This window comes from Capra hircus, chromosome 4, assembly GCF_001704415.2.
Source record: "Capra hircus breed San Clemente chromosome 4, ASM170441v1, whole genome shotgun sequence".
Taxonomy (NCBI): Eukaryota; Metazoa; Chordata; class Mammalia; order Artiodactyla; family Bovidae; genus Capra; species Capra hircus.
Window position 1 is genome coordinate 33314037 of NC_030811.1, and position 24088 is coordinate 33338124.

Below are 24088 nucleotides of genomic sequence, written 5' to 3' on the forward strand. Positions count from 1 at the left end.
GCCAGGCTCCTCTGTCCATGGGATTTTTTTCAAGACAAGCATACTGGAGTGGGTTGCCATTTCCTCCTCCAGGGGATCTTCCTGACCCAGGGATAGAACCCAAGTCTCCTGCATTGCAGGCAGATTCTTTACCATCTGAGCCAGCAGAATGACTATTGCCCACATCATTTATTGTATTCATTTCCTCTCTCTTATGGTTTATTTCTCTACTTTTCTGTAAAGTCTGTAAAGATGTACTCGAATTCTTTTTCATTTTTATTTCTTTGATGTACTAAAGATAAGAGCTAAACCAAACTACTCTAGATATTTTGGGCTGACTTTTATATTCCCTTTTGATATATGTACAGTTTGTATAAATTTTATGAGTTTTGTTTTTCCTGAGTCCATAGAAAACTGGATGAGAGGGAATGAGGTTAAAATAAAACAGAGGAAATTTTAGGTTTCCATATAGACAAGTTTGGAAGCATATTTAAATTATCCATGAAGATTTTCCTAAGGATTCTGTCAAATGATCTTCCTTAGCCATTTATCAATACATTAAAATTTAGAGAGAACATAAATTACTTATCAACTCACACTAAAGAAGTAACCAGAGTACTATTAATAGCTCTTGCATAAAAAAGTTATTCAAGCCCAATTGTGTTTCAGAAATGAATTTCAAAGACACAGATAAAGTAAGGCAAATTAAATTAAACATAAATGAGGGACTTCTGGTTAAAGACAGCAGGTTAAATGCATGTCTGGCTCAGCTTCCTTGCAGAACCTAACCAAAACAACAGAACAGTATTTTTCAGAAGATAGAAACCTACAAAGACAAGAATGAAAGAGGGAAAAATGTAAAAAAAAAAGTTTAAAATGTGGAAGTCAGATGAATGGGTGGTATCTCATTTAGCCGCCCAGGAAAAACTGGATCATAAACTGGAAGTAGGGAAAAAGAAAGAAGCAATCTGATTTATGTCATACAATCGCCAAAACATTTGGAACTGCCAGTTGTAAACCCTCCTGGAAATTAAGACTAGGACGATTTGCTGTAAATCTGCTTAAGACACACTTAGATCCCCAGATCTCTTTTCTAACTCATCAGCTAGGCTGCTGCCCCTCCCCTTCCCTAGCAGAGCACTGCAGGTTTTTTCCCTAGAGAGGGTAAAATTAGAGGGTACCTGGGCTGAGGTGGAGGAGGGGAGGAAACAGGCGCAGCTGGAGTTTGGGATTATATAGAAACGTGGGGATTAAATAAATGTTTATTCTGAAATCTGAGAATCACAGCCTTCTCCTTCCACCTCACGCACTTGGCACCCAAAACGCTGGCAGGCAAACAGGCTTACACCTTCCATACATGTTATAAGTATCTTCCCCTGGGACTCTGACTAGCCCAAGAGAAAAGACCTAAAGCTGTGAAAAATAAAGACTCCCACAAAACAGCTCAGCTCTAGTCCCTGTCAGCAAAGACCACAGTATACACATACCCACCTAGGTGTGTATAGCTTCTGTTTAGTTATTTAGTAATGAAGTTTTGAAAATGATCAGACAGCCAAGGTAAGGCTTCAGATATTTGAGGAAAGTATTTTCTGTAGGACTCAAAGCCCAAACAAGTAATACAAAACAGCAACTTGGGGAAAAAAACCAGACTATATGGGGGAAAAAATGGTGGAGGAGGTGGTGGGAATCTATTATTAATATATTCAGAGAGATTTGAGAATATAGAGTATTTATAAAACAAAAACAAGATTTAAAAAAAGAATCTTACGGAAAAATAAGAGCTCTTATAAATTGATGCAGATGACACAAACAATACGTACACACTACTGAAAAATTAAGTTAATGAAACCTTCCAAAAAGTAGGAGAGTGAGAAGGATAGGAAAATAGGAATACGGTTGGCCCTTCCTGTCCTAAGAGTTGGACTATAAAGAAAGCTGAGCGCAGAAGAATTGATGCTTTTGAACTGTGGTGTTGGAGAAGACTCTTGAGAGTCCCTTGGACTGCAAGGAGCTCCAACCAGTCCATCCCAAAGGAGATCAGTCCTGGGTGTTCATTGGAAGGACTGATGTTGAAGCTGAAACTCCAATATTTTGGCCACCTGATGCAAAGAGCTGACTCATTGGAAAAGACCCTGAATGCTGGGAAAGATTGAGGGCAGGAGGAGAAGGGGATGACAGAATTTGAGATGGTTGGATGGCATCACTGACTCCATGGACATGGGTTTGGGTGGACTCTAGGAGTTGGTGATGGACAGAGAGGCCTGGCATGCTGTGGTTCATGGGATTGCAAAGAGTCAGACACCACTGAGCAACTGAACTGAACTGAACCTACTCTAGTATTCTGGCCTGGAGAATTCCATGCACTGTATAGTCCATGGAGTCACAAAGAGTAGAACACGACTGAGAGACTTTCACTACCAAGTCAGTGTTTCTAGATTATGATCCGGGAAGGAGGAGTCTGGGCAGATCCCAGTGACACCCTGACTTGAGAAGACAGAGCTGAGAGTCCAGGAAATGTAAGGCAGCCAGAGTTTTCAACTCAAAGTTCTGAAGGAGAGAGTAGACAGACCTGCAGCTATTTGCTGAGGGTCCCCCTGGAGTCTTCAGCTAAGGAATAATCTGTGCATCACTGTGAAGAAACTGTTCGAAGTTGGGCAAAGAATTACGTGAAATGATTATAAGGGATTTCTTTACACAGAGCTAGGACTGGTTTCAGTTTCCAATATCTAAAATAGAAGCCTAAATCATGAGCATCAGGGAGAACAGACAATTTTGCCTCAGTAGTGGAGAAAAAATTAGCCCTGGAGTAAACACTGTCATGGTCTTTCCTAAGGACGTTTAAAACCAAGATTCATATAATAAAACTATTTTCAGGTAATTTAACTGCCTTCCAGAACAAAATTCAAGAATATTTAAAGGAAGACAAAAGTTTTCAGCCACCAGTATTGTAAAGCAACAGTGTCTAACATCCAGTCTAACATTCTCAGCATACAAAGAAATAGTAAAATACAACCAATAAAGAGAATAAATACAAGCAAAAGTGAAAATGACACTGAAGATAGAATTAGTGAACAACAGTATTAAAATAATTATTGTTACCGCATGCCATATGTTTAAGCTGTTAAATGCATCGTGGGAAACCTACAACTAACATCATACTTAATGGTAGAAAAGGAAGAAAGAGTGAATGTTTTCCACCTTTGATCAAAAGCAAGGCAAGACTATGTACTCAAAAATCAATAATTAGTGTTGTGTAGAGTCCAGTAATAGACTCACATACATATGGTCAGTTGATTTTCAACAAATGTATAAATAATTTGCAAAGTATACTTTATTCAATACATGAAACTGACTATTAGATATCCAAATGTAAAATAATAACCTAGATCTATACCTCATACCTGGTCCAAAATTTAATTCAAGATGGATAGACATAGGAAACAAAATCTGTGTCATTGGACTAAGCACAGATGCTTAAATGAAACACCAAAATTATGATTCATAAATGGAAGGATGTTACCTTGAATTTTTCAACATTAAGAACTTTTGATCTTCCAAAGACTCTGTAAGGGAATCTCAGAATGGGAGAAAATATTTATACAATACATATTCCTCAAAAGACTTCTATCAACAATATAACACTTTTTTTTTTTGGCTGTACCACATGACTTGCAGAATTTCAGTTCTCTGACCAGGGATTGAACCTGGGCCACAGCAGTAAAGGCCTCGACTCCTCGGTCACCAGGGAACTCCCTATAAATAACTTAAAACAATAAGAAATAAAACAACCCAATAGAAAGTTGTTTTGACAGATACTTCATTGAAGATGTAACATCATGATGAAAAGGCACATAAAAATATGTTCAACATCATTACTCTTTAGGGAACTATAACCTAAAGCCACATTGATTGACAGAAATGTAAAATGATACAACTCACTTTGTAAAATAGTTTGTGATTTTTAAAAAATGAAACACCTAAGGTATGACCCAGCTATTCCACTTTTAGGTATTTCCCCAAGAGAAATGATGGTATATAGCTACAGAAAGACTTTGATATGAATATTTATACCAGCATTTTCATAATAGCCAAAATATGGAAACAAGTCAGGTGACCATCAACAAAGAATGGATAAAAAAAAAGTACTAGATTACTTCTGAGAAATGAAAAGGAATGAAATGTTAATGCATTGCAATAGCATGAAAGGATATCAAAACAGCTGAGAGAAGTCAGACCTAAAAAAGTTCATACTGTATGATTTCTCTTAACTTGGAATCACAGAAAATATAAACTAAATGACAGTAAATGAGAAGTTGCCTGGGCCCCAGGTGTTGGAAGGAAATGTTGGGGGTCATGAATATGAATATTGCATTTGTTGCCGTGATGGGTTCACGCATGTATGCCATGCATACATATTGCCAAAATTTATCAAAGTGAATACTTTATAAATACGTGTAATTCATTCTATGTCACTTATACCTCTAAATCTATTTTTTTAAGTTAAGTACTTCTCTTTCATTGTGGGAACTTAGTAGGATAATATCTAAAACTGGAAAATTAAAAATTTAAAATGTTATCATGTAGGTCAGGGATATGACATTTAAATACCAAAAGAATCAGCTAAAAGTTTAGAACATGTTTTCCTAGAGAAATTACTTGAAAAGTGGGATGGAACTGACAAAAATGGACTTAGGTTTTTCATAAAAATCCCCTTAGAAGAAGTTTCCTTTTAGGCTATGTGCATATGTAACTTTGATAAAAATAGATACTGTATTTAAATTTTTAATTTAAAATTCAAAGAAAAGAAATAGTTTAATCATTGGGCAGATCTATGCAGACTCATATTTCTGTGTAATTAATTGACTAAAGTGAAAATCAGGGTGACTTTAATTTATTCAGACTAAGTATTAAACTCGGTTGAATTTTATTTGATAATTCAGTGTTTTTCACTTTGCTTAGCTATTAGAGAGCTATCAAAGTGGTAAAAACCCAAAATATTTATCCTGAAAAGCAGAACAAAATGATTCCCTTCTTTTCAAACTTGTTTTGTGAGGATTAATTAAGCTTCTGTATAGTTATTTTCTGTATTTTATTGATTCAGGATTACTTGTACTCTGTAAATGTGTTAAATTATTTACACATCACGGGCAGCTAATGCTAATTCAGAACATACCCAGTGGGACCTCAGAGGCCTGAAATGCTAAATGTAATCTGTGGATCAGTAACATTCCATTCATAAAATGTGTCACCCACAGGTTAATGGAAATAAACAATAGGAAAGACAATGGGTGGATTATGCAAATATGCTGAAAAGATTTAAGCAGGAGGAGCGGACTACAAGAACCCAATTTGTGTTTTATTTAAACATGGATTAAGGTTTATGGTATACAAAATGACTAAAGCTACTTTCCTAATTTGCTAATACGCTAAAGAAAAGTACCAGTGGGGTGGGAGTAGGGGGCAGGGAACTCTATCAAAATAAATTGGTGATTTCTTTTTTATGTATGGGTGGGGCAGAGGGTTAAGAGGGTGCAGAGAGGCAAGATTAGATGAAGGAAAATTTTAACAGTAAATGAAATGATGCACAGTGTTCTAAAGAGAAATGTGTGTGGCTAGATTTAAGTGCCACTTATTTGCACTTGCCTGACACCAATGAAAGTTTCACAAAACTAAAACCTAATCTGAATATAAATTCAACTACTGCTTTGTGAGGAATCAGTCTTTCTGTGTAAAATTTGGGTCTAGTAAAAGAACTTGAGCTTAAACTATGTGTGCTTTGGAGGGAAATCTCTTCAAATTACAGTGTGAAAAATAATCATTCCCATGATAATTATGCCTTAGAAAATATGTCTACTAAGTCCTTGGGTAATGACAAAAGACATGGAAATGGGTAAACTTTCCAAGTTATTAGTGTGAAGGTGTCTAAGCAGAGCAAAATGGCGCCACGATAGCCCAGCTGCCTCAGGCACTTGACCTTGAGGTGGGGGTGGGATGAGTGGAAGAGATCAGGGAAGGAGGCTTTGCTGAACCTAACTGAACAAGGGAGGCGCTCCTGCAGGATGAAATGGCTGACATTCTGTGCTCTCTAAGTGGAAAGTGACCCTAAGAAGGACCCCTTGTAAAAAGCAGTAAACCTGCCCCTACCATGTGGCAGCTGACTTATGAGGAGCCCACGCACCATCCCAGCTCCAACCCTCATTTCAGAATATCCACGTGGCCTGCCCTCCAGTTATCGGTGTGTGTGAGGATTTCATGGGACTAGAAATACTTTGGATAAATGACTTCTGGCAAAAGAGCTGCAGAAGCCAGGAGGGCTGGGGTGGAGGGGCGATGCAGTGACCCCAGCGGAGACTGGCAAATATGAGGAAAGGCGGGGAGCCGGGACCTTGCTTCCCACAAAAGTCAGATATGTGATGTGGGTTTCCATCTTAAAATCACACATAAATACACAAGGAAGTGGGGGAAATCATTTTATTTTATCACAGAGTTTGAATGGCAAAACTTAAACAAGAAATTAGAAGGAAATGCATTTTAAGTTTCCTCTATGGGACCTGAGGGATTCTGCTTTGATTACCATATTTTTCGATGTTCCTGTATCACCGAAACCTGAGAATCTTTTTCATCACAGTTTATACCTTAACCGTTTTAAGACATTTAAATCATGGGACTATATAAATTTCAGCAGTTAAAAGTCTCCTACATGGCTCAGTGCCCTTTTAACCACGTTTTACTGTTGTCCAATAATGTCAGGTAATGGAAAAGGGAATTATTTAGCATTCTTGGATATTACATGTTTCACTCTTTTGTTCCTCCTTTTTTAAAAGATACTGTTTTCCCTTTGGACGACCTGAGGGTGCGCTGAAAGCTACACTTTCATTACTTGAAAGGGTATGTTTGAACGTTACTTTGTAAGTACTATTTGCATTCTCAATGGCTGTGTAGTTATTGAACAAGGCTGCCAGCCCCATTCCTTAGGAGTGTGATATCTTACAGGTTTGTTGCATTTCATCAGTTTCTCATTTTTCCTTACTACATTCAAATTCTTCTGTAGCCTCCTTTTCCTCTCCAAAACCTTTCTGAAGCCTACACCACTGCCATCCTGAGTTTATAGCATCCTTTTGGTAATATCCGTTTTTCCCACCTCTTTTTTCCCTCTTCAGGAAATAGTCATTTTTTATTTCCATTTAGTATAATCATCTGTTTCTCAGACTGTACAGTTGTCTTGTATTATCCCCCCTTAATGTACTTCTACCTGTCATATTCCTCATATCTGTAATCATTCTTGGCATTTAATATTCACACACATATCATTTCTTAATTTGTCTCAAAATTTATTTCAGTTCAATTTATGTGTTACTTTGAATTCACAAATGACAGAAATTGATGATGATAGAAGTCATGAAATTATATAAGTATATGAAAAGTAAATAGCAAATAAGGCTTTATGTCCATGTTAAAAATCATTTTTTAATGAAAGTATATTCTCCACTGCTTTTTTTTTTGTGGTAGATTAGGTGAAAAAGGGAAGTATCATTTCATCTATCTATAAAACTATTCACATGCTAGTTGGAAACTAGCAGTTGAGTAATGTGGACAAGTTTTATTCCTTATGCATATTAAAAAGTATATCTACCGATCATCTCTGTCTCATGATTTGATTATTCTGGTCTTGATTTGTTGACTTCAGAGCACTTGTTCTTACTGATTTTTCTGCTCAAGGAATTCCAGGTAATGCATTATTTATTCGCACCTCTCTGAAAAGCAAAAAGGGGAGACAGTGTTCAGTGATTTAAGAGTTTAGGAGAGGAGATGTAGAGCTGATGACTGGAGTGAGATCTTTGGAATACAGATTAGTGTTATCTATCTATCTCTGTCTTATGCTTGATCACTGTGAATATTGTCATAATTATTTTACTAGAATTTTTATAATATTAAAAGCTGCATGTAACTCAGACTTTTCATAGTTTTCATTTCATCCTATGCATTAAGGTATTGTTGATGAGACGAAAGTCTTTAAAGGCAGCTTTGGTTTTTAGAACGGCATCCCATCCTGGGTACCCAGCGCAGCCTGGCTATGTGCTGGTTTCCATGGCAGAGCTACTTTCCTTCCCCCAGCAGGGAAGAGTTAGTAATAGCAGAGATGCCCTCATGCCCTACACTGACAGGTGGCAGAATGAACAGTGACCTTTATTTCAATTATAGTAACTGATCATGTCTCTTACTGAACTGAGGAAATGATAAGGGCTATTTCTTCATTTTCATGTCTGTACTTACTGACACCTTAGAAAAATAAAATCTGCACGTGAATTGTTGATACTTACGATGCCGTGAATAAACATGGGGAGGAGGCATGAAACATATGTTGTGCCTCCCTTTTGCACTTGCCAGTCCTTTATCTGTACTTCTCCAGGAAAGGGGATTCAGTTTCCCCACTGAACTGAACTGAACACACACTTCAGACAGTGTCCAACTTCTAGATACTATGAAATACTGCCTGATTTTAACCCTAGATACAGGTGTTCTAATTTTAAAGCTGTTACTGTTATTTGAAAGCTTGGCACCATGGGGAAAGTCTAATAGTAAAATTAATCTTAAATTTTAGTAGTAATCACATTAAAAAGAATAGTGCCTGTTAATGCTTTAACTGTAGGCAGAAGGATTTTTTTGTGTGTGTGGCAACAAAGAGTCCAATGTGCAGTTCTGGTTAAAGTGCCGAATATATGTCAGTGTGTTAAAGATTTTTAATATGAGAATATGAAGAAATTTTAATTTGATAGGAAAGGAAAGTTTTAAGTGATAAAGTTTGCTGTTTTCAGAAGGAAACCTTGCCTGACAAGATGAAAACATGTTGTCAAGGATGACCAGTGCTAGAATAATTGAATGAATTTGAGATTATAAAATCCATAGTGCCGAGGCTGGTCAAAATAGAATGAAACAATGAAGCATTAAATGGACGTCTTCATCTTCTTTTAATATTTTTTTCAAAGTGAAAGACAGAGTAGTAAGAACACTTACAAAAGTATTGTCTTCTTTATGTTAAGATTTTGCTGTACCTGTTTTTTGTAGAATTTGAATGGAAGCAAAGCAAGAAAAATCACATTACTTATAGGGAAGATAGAATTTGACTAATTGTATAATTAAAACTTATTGTAAGCAGTTTTTTTTTATCACTTGGAAAGTTTTAAGGAAAACTGTCAAGGAATCATTATAAAAGTACTTAACTGAGTTATATTTCGAATTCTGGATATAATTGCATTTTCCATTTGCCAACAGTAATACTTGTAAATGGAAAATCCAAAAGTATAATTTAGGAACCCATAATAATAATTTAGGAAAGTAGTCAGTTTTTGTTTTTGCTTTTGTTTTTAATTTCAGAAAGCTTCCTTTTGTTTTGAAATTTAATAGTCCTTTCATTTCACTAAAACAAAGAAGCCCACCTCCCCCCGCTCGGCCCCCAGCAGATCAAAATAAAGTACAATTAGTAAGAGTAGCTGCTGCTGCTGCTAAGTCACTTCAGTCATGTCCGACTCTGTGCGACCCCATAGACGGCAGTTCACCAGGCTCCCCCATCCCTGGGATTCTCCAGACAAGAACACTGGAGTGGGTTGCCATTTCCTTCTCCAATGCATGAAAGTGAGCAGTGAAAGTGAAGTCGCTCAGTCTTATGTGACTCTTAGCGACCCCATGGACTGCAGCCTACCAGGCTCCTCCATCCATGGAATTTTCCAGGCAAGAATACTGGAGTGGGGTGCCATTGCCTTCTCCGAGTAAGAGTAGAGATCTTAATTATTGTAGTCTGTAAATAATGCTTATTTTAATGGAATTTGTATTTTCATGTATATTGCTCCAAATATTTAAGGCTTTTAAATCAAGGATGTACAAGGTAAACTTTGTACAAGGACAAAAGTTTCATCCCAAGGACTGTAACCCTCATCTGAAACAGCTGCTCTAGTGGCTTTCTGTTTCCCTGGAGGAAAGGTGACAGTCACCCTGAATGGTAGCTTGGCCTATGGGAGTTTTTGATGTCCTTACATGAGGCTTATACGGGAGGAGCCAAGACTCAGAGATTCCTTCCCAGTTGTGAAGTGCCTACTCATTGCCTCCCCTGAGGTTACGTAGGACCCCTTCCTACTAATAACGTTTAGGACAATTTGTGTACTTGCTTTTCATATTCTATACAGTCTCTGTCGTTCTCTTTCTCTCTCTAGGTTTTAATGAAAGATATTGCCACTCCCATACCAGCAGAAGAGGTGAAAAAAGTGGTCAGAAAATGTCTTGAGAAAGCTGCCTTGATCAATTACACAAGACTCACAGAATATGCCAAAATAGAAGGTCAGTGCAGTGAGCAATTGCTGAAGTGGCCGTGAGAGCCAACAATGCCTATTAACTGCATTTTCTGTGAGAAGTCCTTTCCTTCCCTGAACAAACCTGTGCCGTGGCAAAGGGAAATGTCTCATTAAAATCTCAGCTGGTGAACTGAAGAGCTTTTTCCTATTCATTGCTTTAATATGCCTCCTGGGACTCTGCTTGAATGAAAGACCCGGGATTCGTGCTTAAGTTGTCCTTTGTTCTTATTTTGAGTTTTGAAGAAACCAAAACGTGTTTTCATGGGTTGTATTTTTTGACATTACAGTGAGTATGTCTAACATTTAAAGGATGGGCAGTGTATTCATTCTTGGTGTAGTGTTACATAATTTCATTTTCACTTCTGCAGTGTCTCTCAGAGAAAAGAGGAAACTTGTTGATTATGGTGAGGGCTGAAACAAACTGATAGAATGTCCTTGCAACTTTTAATTGCTTACAATATATTGATGCATTTCAAAGATTAGATCTCTTGAGAGGATTGTGCATTTTTTCTCTTTCTTCAGGTTTTATTCATTAAGGATAATTACTCATTTTCTTCATTAAGGTTTAAGATGCTTAGAAATACATAGATTGAAATTTGTGGCAAAGTCACACAATCAGCTCTTATCTAACTGTCCTTTGACTGGTATAATTAAAAGCAATAGAAATGACCTCAGATTCTCTAATTATCATAAAACTAGCTTGTGTAATACATGTAGCTTTAACTTAGGGAAGAAAAAGTTTATGGTGTTAAATAGTTATCTCTAAAAATAAAAAATAATTGTCCATTAGAAAAAAAATTTAATAATTTCTAATATAAAAGTGTACATAATGAATTATACATTTATTAATTAGTTGATATTATGATAGATTCATCAAAACTGGGACGGTAAAATAGGTGATTATAATTGGCTGTGTTATATCCTTTTTTCTCTCCAAACCTGATCAGGCTTTCTAACGAGCACATGATAACCAACCTCCTGAGTGATTAACAAAAAAGCCATCCCATCACTATAGCAACCAATATTATATCACGAGAGTAACAACATGAGACCTCCTTAGTTACCAGTTTAACATCATTAATTATGATATCATGTTGTGTTAAAGCAAAAGCAATGAATATTAGATCATTTGGGGAAAGTAGAAACAGATTGGTTTTCACGTTTTAAATACTCATCCAAACAATTTTCATGTTTTGGGAATACTGGGTTTTGTGAACATGGATTGAAAGAATTTATATAAGAATAGAGATACTAAAACTTTCAAGTTTGGCAAAGAGAAAAAACTTGTGGATAACCTAAGCAAACACAAGATTGTTTTATCCAAATATTATGAACCCTGTACAAAAAAACTTTGAGAATCCTTTTGGTCTTTACTATTTTAGTTAATATTTTTGACCATTACCTTATCCAACAATATTGAAAAAATATGCCATATATTTTTAATTTTATTTCTGTATCCATTTTCTAGTTGTAGAGTCCATTTTAATATGGACAAATGAAAAACTTTCTTTTATTTATACAAAACCATAGGCTTCTTTCATTAATCAGCTAAATAAACGCATTAACAACGTGATCAGAAAGAAATGGTTATACTTCTGAATCACACACAAAAACAAGTCTGTGTTAGAGAAAAGCCTAAAATAGGATCCAGTGAGGTGGGAACAGGGAATTCTCCCACCTGTTCCTTTCTGGAGTCATCCCTCTCAGAACATTCTAGAAAAGGGATCTTAGAAATCTTGTCAGGTAGGACTGCTGAGCAGTCTCTTTTCCAAAAAAAAAAAAAAAAAAGCATGCTTATTAGATAAGGAAAACTTTTATGCTTTTCATTTTCTCCCTTTCCCCTCTATTTTTATATCTTCAAAAATAAAGAGTTTTGTTTCATACTTAGGGTCAGACCAAGAACAAACTCAACTTTAAGTTAGAAATAGGATGTGGGGTGGTTTCTTTGCTTTTACATTATGCAAGTGAGCGACATGGATAGACTTTGCTTTTCTCCTTAATTTTCTTCTCTTATGTTTTAGGCCCGGCAGAAAAGGAAACAGGTAATAAATGTTTGTGCATGCATGCGCCGTTATTTCTAACGTGGTGGTGTTGTGTTTTGATATGGATGAATAGCTCTTTCCCTTTCAGGGATCTTGTTTGATCACTTTGACTAAGATACTGAAAAGATTTTGACTTTTGTTGGAGCTATTGCTAATGCTTTGTAGGGAAAATACAGGCCATTTATCTCTGCAAAAGTTCAGTACTATTTTTTGATATGAATTCAAAGCAATACATGTTAGGCTGTATTAATGTTATGCATCAGGTTTTAAGCATGTACACTAATCTTATTTGGAGCTGTCGTCAATATTTGAAGGACTCTTACAACTAGAAAAGAGGAACATCTTCCTTTCATCATTCCCGAAAGATAACCTGAGAGTAAAAACATATAATGCTGTTAAATAAAAAGTAAGCTGCTCTTACCTTTGCAAGTTGTTCATCATAGCAGAGGTTATAAAACTCCATTCTCAAGAAATTGCTGGGAAAGAGTTCTTCTCCAGGTCTCTAAGGTTTTTTAAAGGTTTTGTTACTTTTGTGTGTGTGCATACCACTTTTTCCCATTGTAATTAATTTAATTACAGGGGCCATTGTGTGTTCATCCCATCCATCTCTGCTTCAGATTCTTGCAGGCAAGGTCTCTACTGAAATTGTTCACTGTTTTGTCGCCTACACCCAGCACTGTGCCCATAACACAAAGTAGATACTCACTGTGGAGAGAGACGAAAGGGCCATTAGTTAGTTCCACCTGAAAACAAAGGTGCTCGAGACAAGTGATGGACCTTTCTAATGCTAGTTTTCTCATATTAGTCAAATTTTGCATGGAGTCTTATAGACAAGTTTGCTTGGGTTGTTTTTAACTGAAGTTTTCCATTAAGTACACTATTTCATTTTTGTTTTTTCCTACCGTCAATTGTCTTCCAGTATTTGACCTCAGAAAGTGTCAGGAACAAAACACTCAGAGCGAAGAAAAGGGGAAAGAACACACCTACAATGGTCGCTGAAGTGCACTTTAGAAAAAAAGGAATTCGGAAAAGAATATGAGACTCTCCTCCCTTCTCATGACAGCCCATTGTGAGAGCCACAGTTCCATGCTCTTTAACAAACTTTTTCAAAACCTTTTAGAGCATTTTATCCCAAACATTTCTGTTGAAAATAGTTTTTACGTAATTTGCAGACAAGAAGTCCAGGGTTGTCAGTGGTTTTCCCATTTGCCATAGAGTAAACAAGTCAGCCAGCTGGGACTAGAGTCAGGTGTCCTGATCCCCAACCTACAGTGGCTACACTTCTGCCCCCGTGAAATGAGACGGGGTCACAGTTCGCCTTGGTAAGGATGGAGCAGAGGCAGTTGCCCTACTTGTGAAACTTGCTGTCCCCTGTGTACTCACTTCCACCAGATGAAAGTCAGTCTTCCCTTCACTTGCGTTTAACATCCCTGCCATTTCTCAGCTGTCTAGACTGCAGACTCTGGGGAAAAGACTTTTTAAAAATTAAATGCTTTCATAGAAAAGATTAAAAAAAATCAGTATAGTCTCAGTAGTTTAAGTGAATGGAAGAGAAAGATACCCTCCATGGAAGACTGTTCTGAAGTAACAGAAGAGAGGTTTTCAAGAAGTGTTATATTCTTCTAGTTGCATTGGGTTGCAAGTTAACAGGGTTGCTTAACAAATGTTCTTGGAGGTACTTTCAACAGTAAAAATGAGAGTATCAGTTGCGTGTGGAGGAGCTTAAAGGTTTGATAAAACTTTGAAATAGTACTCTCTTGAGCATTATAATCATTATCCTCAGTTAGTTTGTACAACGCAAAGAATAAAATTCATCCAGAGTTTGTCATCATTTTGTCGTCTATTGACCTGCCTGTTGCCCCAGGGGTTTTTCATTTATACTGCTTCAGTAGTTTCTTAAACTGCTCTTCAAAATAAATATTTTACAGATGAGGCAACTGAGACTATAGAAAAAGTCAGCAACTTGCATGAGGTCATGCTGTGATTAAAATTCAGCAGAGCTGAGATTTGCACCCATGTTCCTCAGTCACCATAGCCCTCTCCATGCTTTTCCTCTGGCTTCCCTGCCTCCAGGGCTATCTGATCCAAAGTCATGACATTTTCTGATAAACCACTCACATGCATCGCAAAAGCCAAGGGTGATTTGTACAATCACTTTTTCCAAAAATAATATTTAATAAGAGGAAGCAGTTACATGCTAGGCCCTATTCTAAGTGCTTTACATTTATCCTTTACAACCTCTCTTTACAGTAAATATTACTTTTATTTTAAATATTACTCTTATTACCTTTTAGAAAACAGAAGTAGAGGGGTAATTATCTATGAGCTCATCTCTGGTCACATAGCTAGTAAGTGGAAGATTAGAACCCACTGTCTACCTATTAAGCTGTCTTCATATTTTCCCTGCGTCTTCCTTCCTCTCCATTCTGCACTCAGTTAAAATGGACATTTGAAATGGAACAGTGTGGCTCATAGAGATACAATGAAAGCCAAATTTTAACTTAAAATTCTTTGTTAGTTGTATTTAAGAGGTATTTTAAAAAGCAGTGAAATTAATTTTAAGATTATAGGTTATTAACCCAATATATCCAAATATTACCATATAAAAAATGTATTCAGTATACACAGTTATTACAATATTTTACATTCTTTTTTTCCTACGATGTTTTTGAAATCTAGTGGGTATTTTCCTCTGCCAGCACACCTCCATGACAAGTAGCTACTCATCCATATCACAGTGACCAGTGGCTGCTAAACTAGACAGCACTGGTCTCTGGTGGAAGGCTAAGAGGACTCCAGAAACTAAATCTTTATTTTCCCTGACACTTCTTAAGTGTCAAATGTTGAATGTAATTAAAATGTGCCACCTCTCTACAACCCCAAGTGATTCTCCCTTATTTTTCTTTATAACCCGTACGATCTAACACGCAAGAGAGTTATTTCATCCAGCTATTGTCCTAGAATGTTAGCCCCTCCCCTCCAAGGGCAAGGCTTGTGTATTTCAAAACTGCTGTATCTCTAGTGCTGAAAAAAGTGCCTGGTGCGTTGTTACTCGATATAAACTTTATTGAATAAAGGATTCAGTTTATTGCACAGTGATCAGACTCTACTGTAGAGAGAATATCTGTAAACTAGCAAGCTGGCTTACAAAAGGTCTTTCAAACCAACCCCTGAATAGTTAACAGCATAGAGCAAAAATGAACCACTGATTTAAAATAACAAGATTGGAAAAATTAAACCAGAATTTCATGCCCTTTATTGGGGTGGGGGTTGGGGGAGGCGTGGTAAAGAGGCTTTGGATCATACAAGCCAGAAGCTATAGACAGCAATTGTATTAATTACAGCTAGTAATCTAACCTGTTTCAGTAGTTGTTTCTATCATTTAGAATCATGTTCAGTGTTTGACTCATAGTTCTCATCCTTGGGAATTCAAATTTTCCATTGGCAGCACAGATTTGAAGAGATAAAGGGATTTTACAACTTTGTATTAGATGAAATAAAACAGATGAGCCTTCTCTAAATGCCTTCTTTCCTTCTTGGAAATTATTTATATGAGTTTTATGAGAACACATTTGTAGTTCATTTGAAGAATTCCTTTGAAGAACCTGCAATTTCTAGAAAGCAATTTTTTGTTGTTGTTGGAGATTTACACTGTTGCAAAATCAGCCAGTTTCCTCTTTGGTTTAATTTTACCCCTAACTTTTTGTATAATAGGAGGATCATTTTTATTGATAATCTAAGGTTCAAAATGATACTGAAACTAGGTTTCTAATTGTGTGTGTGTGTTTTTAATCACATGCCTTATTGATGCAAATTAGTTATTTTTAAAGAATCCATTCTTTAATTCAAGGAATTTTTTAATGGACAGAAACAAAATGTCTAATATAAAATGTCTAATAACCATCTCTGCTTTCTCCTAAAAACTACATAAAATTTTGTGACTTACGATGAAAGAGGACAGAGACCTCTCCTTAGAGCTTGCCTTGACCTGAGATGTTTTACATCAGTTTGGTACCTAAGCTCCTTGTAAATCTCAATATGTGGAGGTGCCCTGAACAGAAGGTAGCATGGAATGAACACGCAGAAGCTTTGTGCAGTGAGGATCTGTCTGGGCCCTTGTTGCCAGGTTCCCGGCTCTAACCCCCTAGTGCTCTCATTTTCAAGGTCTCAGTTGAACAGGAGAGACATGCTTTCCCAGAGGGCCGCGCTGCTTGCTTTCTTTGAGTGGAGAAGTTGCACTGCAGCCCTCCTTACGTCATTAGGATGTGTTTGCCATCTGGGTGGCATTTTAATTTAGCACTTCATTGTCAAAGTGGAGTGGTAAATAATAAATATATGAAATCAGTAAAGAATCTGCCTCCAGTGCAGGAGCCCCAGGAGATACAGGTTTGATCACTGGTTGTGGAAGATTCCCTAGAGGAGGGCATGGCATCCCACTCCAGTATTCTTGCCTGGAGAATCCCATGGACAGAGAATGTCCTGGACAGAGGAGTCCATGGTGTCAAAAAGAGTCAGACACAATTGAAGCAACTTAGGACACACGCACATTCTACTTAAGGTCATGTGTGTACAGAAGTAAGTTTGTAAACTGCAGAGTTAATGAAAAATTTTTTGTTAATGAATAATTTCTTTCTACCATTTCCAGGATAACATAACAGTTTACTGTCATCAGAGTTTTTTGAGTTTCCTTACAAATTTAATTTTTTAATTTTTGCAGGATTATGTGTCACCATGAATTCAGGCTAGAATGTCTAAGTAATAGACCTGAAATCTTGCATTCCCATAAACCCTGACAACACTTTTCAAGAGGTAATTTGTGTACCAAAAGAAACAAGTGGAAATGCAATTGTTAGTTGCTCAGCCATGTCTGACTCTTTGCAATCCCATGGACTGTAGCCTACCAGTCTTCTCTGCCCATGAAATTCTACAGGCAAGAATACTGGAGTGCGTTGCTATTCCCTTCTCCAGGGGATATTCCTGACACAGGAATTGAATCTTAGTTTCCTGCATGCAGGCAGATTTTTTACCATCTGAGCCACCAGGGAAGCCCAAAGTCCTTGCCCTGAAAGTAATAAAATTAAAGAATTGAAGAATATCTGTCCAGCCTTTTAGGACAATGTGACTTGGACGCTGGCATCATGGCCTGAAAGTAAAAACCTCAGTGACCATTTCTGCTTCTGATGATTTCACCTGATGGTTTAGGGACAAATTGATAGATAGAATGTCTGACTCTAAAACAGAATGACCTGTTGTCATTTCTTTAAAATATTTGAGAAAATCATATAAATCTGTAAATTTTTTTTGAGCTACCCTGATTTAGTATCGTTGATTATCTAGATAGGGATCAAATTAAAATTCATTTTTGTACTATATATAAGGAAAAGCTGTGAGAATTTTTCAGGTGGTCAATAAAACATTTAAATTACCTAAGAAGATAATGGAAAATTCTTCAAGAGATGGGAATACCAGACCACCTGACCTGCCTCTTGAGAAACCTATATGCAGGTCAGGAAGCAAAAGTTAGAACTAGACATGGAACAACAGACTGGTTCCAAATAGGAAAAGGAGTACGTCAAGGCTATATATTGTCACCCTACTTATTTAACTTATATGCAGAGTACATCATGAGAAACGCTGGGCTGGAAGAAGCATAAGCTGGAATCAAGATTGTTGGGAGAAATATCAATAACCTCAGATATGCAGATGATACCACCCTTTATGGCAGAAAGTGAAGAGGAACTAAAAAGCCTCTTGATGAAAGTGAAAGAGGAGAGTGAAAAAGTTGGCTTAAAGCTCAACGTTCAAAAAACGAAGATCATGGCATCTGGTCCCATCATGTCATGGGAAATAGATGGGGAAACAGTGGAAACAGTGTCAGACTTTATTTTTCTGGGCTCCAAAATCACTGCAGATGGTGACTGCAGCCATGAAATTAAAAGACGCTTACTCCTTGAAAGAAAAGTTATGACCAACCTAGATGGCATATTGAAAAGCAGAGACATTACTTTGCCAACAAAGGTCTGCCTAGTCAAGGCTATGGTTTTTCCAGTGGTCATGTATGGATGCAAGAGTTGAACTGTAAAGAAAGTGAGTGCTGAAGAATTGATGCTTTTGAACTGTGGTGTTGGAGAAGACTCTTGAGAGTCCCTTGGACTGCAAAGGAGATCAGTCCTGAGTGTTCTTTGGAAGGAATGATGCTAAAGCTGAAACTCCAGTACTTTGGCCACCTCATGAGAAGAGTTGACTCATTGGAAAAGACTCTAATGCTGGGAGGGATTGAGGGCAGGAGGAGAAGGGGACGACAGAAGATGAGATGGCTGGATGGCATCACTGACTCGATGGACGTGAGTCTGAGTGAACTCCAGGAGATGGTGATGGACAGGGAGGCCTGGCGTGCTGTGATTCATGGGGTCGCAAAGAGTCGGACATGACTGAGCAACTGAACTGAACTAACTGAAGAAGATAATTGTTTCCTGATAGCTATAAATTACTTTGATTCTATCAGCTAGGATGATACAATTGAAATGTTAATTTTAAACTATTTTTACCAGCATGTTCTTGTCAATATATTGATATCTTTCACAGCTCCTTGCCACACCATTAGCCTTATTCTATATGATGTATGTACAGAAGGTATTAAGACCATATTCTTTTTTTAAAGTATTATGCAAATAATATAAATTCAGTTTGACTATTTCCACATCTGATTTGGAATAAATGAGGATTTCTAGTATGTTTATTTGCCCCAGCTTTTCTCTCACACCAACTCACTAGGCACTCAAGATAAGCACCTGCACTATAAAATTTGTGTTCATGTCAGTTAGCCAACTGATGACAATGTTGGCAGATTCGTTCCATATATCCAAAGCCAGTTTGGGAACATAACAGGCAGCAGTTGCAGGGATTATTGACTAGAAGACGCAAGTGAAGGCATGATTTGCTTAAGTCTGACAGAGCTTTCATGTTCTGTGTGTATCTTCCGTCAGCTTAGGACAGAGTACAAGTGTGTGGTACAGTTGCTCACTAGCTGTCTCTACACTCAGGTCACTAACCAACTAAGTGAAAAGTCAAATGAAGACATGAGGTGCACCCCTGTATGCCGGTGGCAGCATGGTGGCAGTGCTTTCAACCCTCCTAGGACCTCTGCACCCACTGTTTATCCACAGCTTTAGTTACCAAAGTACAAGGGTTCTAACAAAGCATGGAGACATTTCTTTCCAACTTTTTATTTTATATTGGAGTACTGAAGCCGAACCTCCAATACTTTGGCCACCTGAAGCAAAGAACTGACTCATTTGAAAAGACCCTGATGCTGGGAATGATTGAAGGCGGGAGGAGAAGGGGACGACAGAGGATGAGATGGTTGGCATCACCGACTCAATGGACATGAGTTTGAGTAAACTCCGGGATTTGGTGATGGACAGAGGAGACTGGTGTGCTGCAGTCCATGGGGTTGCAAAGAGTCAGACACAACTGAGCGACTGAACTGAACAGGTAGTTAGCAATGTTGTGATAGTTTCAGGAGGACAGCAAAGGGTCTCAGCCATACATATACATATGTCCATTTTCCCCCAAACTCCCCTCCCTTTAAGGCTGCCACGTAACATTGAGCAGAGTTCTCTGTGCTATACAGTAGGTCCTTGTTGCTTATCCTTTTTGAATATAGCAGTGTGTACATTTCCATCCCAAACTCTCCAACTATCTCTTTTCCCCTTTCTTCCCCCCTGGCAACCATAAGTTTGTTCCCTAAGTCTGTGAGTCTGTTTTTGTTTTGTAAATAATTTCATTGTATCATTTCTTTTTAGATTCTAAATATAAGGGATGTCATGTGATATTTCTCTTTCTCTGACTTCCTTTACTCAGCATGACAATCTCTAGGTCCATCATGGAGACGTTTCAGGACACTTAGCCCTGTCTCCTCTAAAAGTAGTTCTGGGTCTGCATTCCTCTAATGTCCTTTCTGATTGACCTTCATTTAATTCTGGGAAAGCATTAGTGTGTGCTGCTCCTTCTAAAGCAACTGTTGGCTGCACTGTCATGCTACCCTCTGCTTTTGGCTTCTGTCCTTTATATTGAGGTTAATATTGCCAGTGCTGAATGACTTGTCATGCCGTCAAGTCTTTTGTGACCTAAGTGAGCAGAACTTTTCCTTGATCATCAGTCTCTTGGTCAATGAGTCATCCATCTTTTTTTCAGTTATCACTTTATTCTGTTTTGAGTGTGAATTGCAATAGATAAGGACAGTTTCAGAGACAGTCATAGCGTATTCCATATATAAAAGAATGACAACCTGATTCAATCATGAACAATGTTCTCTTTCCAGATTAGGCTATCATAGGAACATGACCCTAAGTTTCAATGACACCTAAATTTAAGATTTTTTAAGGGCAGTCAGTACCTTTTAGTCTTATAAAGAGCATAGTAAGCCTCAGCTTTCTAGCTCTGTAGCTGCAAACTTTCTGTTACTCACATCCACCTGTCTCTTCTCTTCTGCATCTTCAGGGGATGAGTTATCTTCTCTTCAAGGCCAACTCATCCACCTGTGATGTTGACCCCAATTCTACCTACCACTTTCCAGAGGTATTTTGTTCCATCATATATCCCTTCTTTCTCCTGTGGCTTGTACCTCTGTTTTCTTTTACATTACCTTCCTTTTATAACATTGGTATCTCCCTTAAAAACACCTTATCTTGAGTTCTGCCTCCTTTCAGCTGCCATCCAAACAGCAGGGTATAATCTCACTTTCGTTTCACTCACTTTCATTCTACTTTGCCCAAAGAAGTTTCACTCTACTTGGCCCAAAGAAGATTGCCTTGCAGTCTCACCACTCTGTCTGGTGGGGAGTTAGTTACCCTAGTCTGGTGTATGGCTGGTCAGAAGGAGAGAGGGAGGGAGGGATGAAACTTTTAAATTCTGCCCCTGCCTCCCCCAATGTTGCCTTCCCTCTCGTCACTGGGATTGGTAGCAGTAGCTCAGGTGGCCAAGATCTGCGGTATTATCAGGACAGGGGCTCAGCTGTACTTCAGTGAGAGCTTGATGAAAACAGGAAAGAGCTGAGCCACCCCCACTCATCCCTTCACTCTTCTGCATCCCAACCCTCTAGCCTGGTGAACTAAAGCTAAGGAGACTTTTAACCAAGTGCTGTTGTTTTAAATCTAAGAAATCAACGGTGAACCCCTATCCATAGGAGTTGCCTGATGGATTAGTATGAAAAGGGAATCAGTATTGGTTCTGTGTTGCCTGAGACTCTCTACTTCAAAGACTAAGATTCTCCCCTTTCAAAGTGTCTGCAAAGGGCACAGGCCCACCCATCACCCCATTCTCGGTACTTCCAAATGATCTTGAGCTCTCAATCCAAAATTACTAGACCCCTAAGGAGTGCAGCTCTTAGTAAAGACAATAAGTAATATGTATTATCTGGAACTGGTGAGGAAGAATTTAAACTGAGCGTAATATTCTCAAAGCAATACAGGAAGATGCTTAGCAATATGATGCAGCGACTAGCAGTAGTGAAAAACTGAGTGGAAATACTGGGTATGAAATAATATGGTTGTAAGAAAAACAGGATATAGGATGAATACAGCTGAAAAACTTGCAGTGACCCAGGCGATTAGAAGGAGGGCAGCAAGGAAGGAGAAATAAGTAGACAATACAAAAGAAAAATATAAGTGTTATAAAGAATAGAAATAGAGTAAGATAGACTTCTGACTACTTAGGAAAAAATGCAGCTAAATACAGTATGAAAACAAAAATGAGCTAGAGACACATGACAGAAAATGCTCGAAAAGTATTGTGAACAAATACAAAAACTGAAAGTCAGAAATTGATACATTTCTCAAAAAAGCTGTATATTGGTAAAATCAGCCCAAGAAACAAAGTTTAAATGGCCATAAGTTTTAAAGAAAATGAAGTAGTTGTCAAAAATCTCCCATCCCCAAATCCCTAAGAACAGTTGTTTGGGGAGGTAAATTCTACCAAACTTTTAAGGAACAAATAATTCCTATCCAAAATAAGTTTAATAAAATGGGAAATGAGGGGAGTTCACTTCATATAACAAGCATAATCTTGATTCCCAAGCCTGATAATGACAGTAGAACAAGAGAGAATTATTATAGGTCCTTTTTGTTATAAGCATATATATTAAAATGCCTAGATATATTAGCTCACGAATCCAACAGTATATTTGGAAAATAACATATCATGATCAGTGAGATTTGTTTCAAATATATAAAAGTGATTCAACATCAAAAACTTAAAAACTTAAAGATCATATGACCTCAATAGATATTTTTAAAATGGTGAAACAGTTCAACACTTAGGCATTAAAAAGATTAGACCATTAGCTTAGAAAGAGTTCCATAGCTTTGTAAAATTCATATAGAAACATACCTACAGTGGATATTTAATGAGGAAAATTTAAAGTCATTCTCTAGGATTACAAATAAGACAAATACATACATTATCATTTTTCATAATACTGAGTCTCAGACTCTCTAAGAGGAATGAAAAAAAAAGTGAATCAAAAGAATAGAAAGAGAAGAGATAAAACCACCATTGTTTGCAAATGATCATCTTCCCTAGAATATTCTACAGGATCTAAATAGAACCTATTATATACGAGAATTCATCAAGGTTGTAAAGTCAGCCTGTTAAAATCAATTGCCTTTCTCTATACCAGTGATCCTCAAACTTAATTGGGACCCATTATACTCTTAAAAATTAATGCAAAACAAACATATAAAACAAATGTATAAAATGTTGTTTAAAAATAAACATAAGCCCATTACTTGTTAACATAAAGTATTCTTATGAAAAGAAAAAATGTCCAAAACGAACAAAAAACTATGTCGTGAGAAGTGTAACAGTGTTTTACCTCTTTGTACAGCTCTTTTAATTGCTTCCCTGATTGAAAACATCTAGATTCTCATACATACTTCTACATTCAGTCTATTGCAAACTGTTATTTTTGGTTAAGACAGGAAAAAAAAATCTGTGTTCAAACTTACTGTAGTTGAAAAGTGTTAGTAAACTTTTCATATGAGTTTTCTTCTCAGCAAGTGGAAGTTTATTATAGGTTAATTGAAATGTGGAATCTGAAAGCAAATCAGTAAACTGTTCATGATGTTTCATTAAGTGCCATTGATTTATCATATATTTTGAATACATCTTTTAACACCAAGTATTGGTCATTTGAAAAATATGCAGTGACTTGTGATCTTTTTATTATTAACAAATATTATGTAATACTGAAAAAAATCACCCTTGTCACTATCACACCTGACTCATCAAAAAAGCCTTAAAGTGTTGGGAAGCTATCAAGCTCATGACAGATATGTTTTCTGAAATTCTGCCCTTACTTGAAAGCTTCCATTTTATCACTGGCAACAAATACTATCTGTTATTTCCTTAAAGTGACAGGTTTACTTCATTTTTCAGAAAACGTCTGCCAGATTTCCAAGTCTGAATAACCATACTTTGTTAGTAGTTCTCAACTAAAAATGGTTCTCTGTGAAAGAATAAAATGCAGTTAGCTCAGCCTTGGACTGAAACAGTCCAAACACTTCCCTGAGATAGTCACTGTGCTTCAGTATACAAAAGCACTTGACACAAATTCATTTTGTCACAGATGATATTTTTTTAAATGTATACTCAAGGGTAGAAATTCAATAAAATTAATCATTTTTACTCTTCCATCAGACATTCCTATGTAAAACCAGCATT

General features: G+C 37.2%; 1 protein-coding gene across 19 annotated transcripts in view; it reads left to right on the forward strand.

The window, feature by feature from the left end:
• The window catches only part of CADPS2 (calcium dependent secretion activator 2), a 569431-nt gene that overhangs the window by 426675 nt on the left and 118668 nt on the right, over window positions 1-24088 (forward strand). For 13 of the 19 annotated variants that reach the window (XM_018046978.1, XM_013963420.2, XM_013963421.2 and 10 more), the window contains 3 exons: window positions 6804-6867; window positions 10188-10311; window positions 12347-12367. In XM_018046978.1, coding sequence (XP_017902467.1) covers window positions 6804-6867; window positions 10188-10311; window positions 12347-12367 — 209 coding nt within the window. The remainder of the gene's footprint in view (window positions 1-6803; window positions 6868-10187; window positions 10312-12346; window positions 12368-24088) is intronic. The other 6 variants (XM_013963424.2, XM_013963431.2, XM_013963433.2 and 3 more) reach the window with 1 other exon arrangement.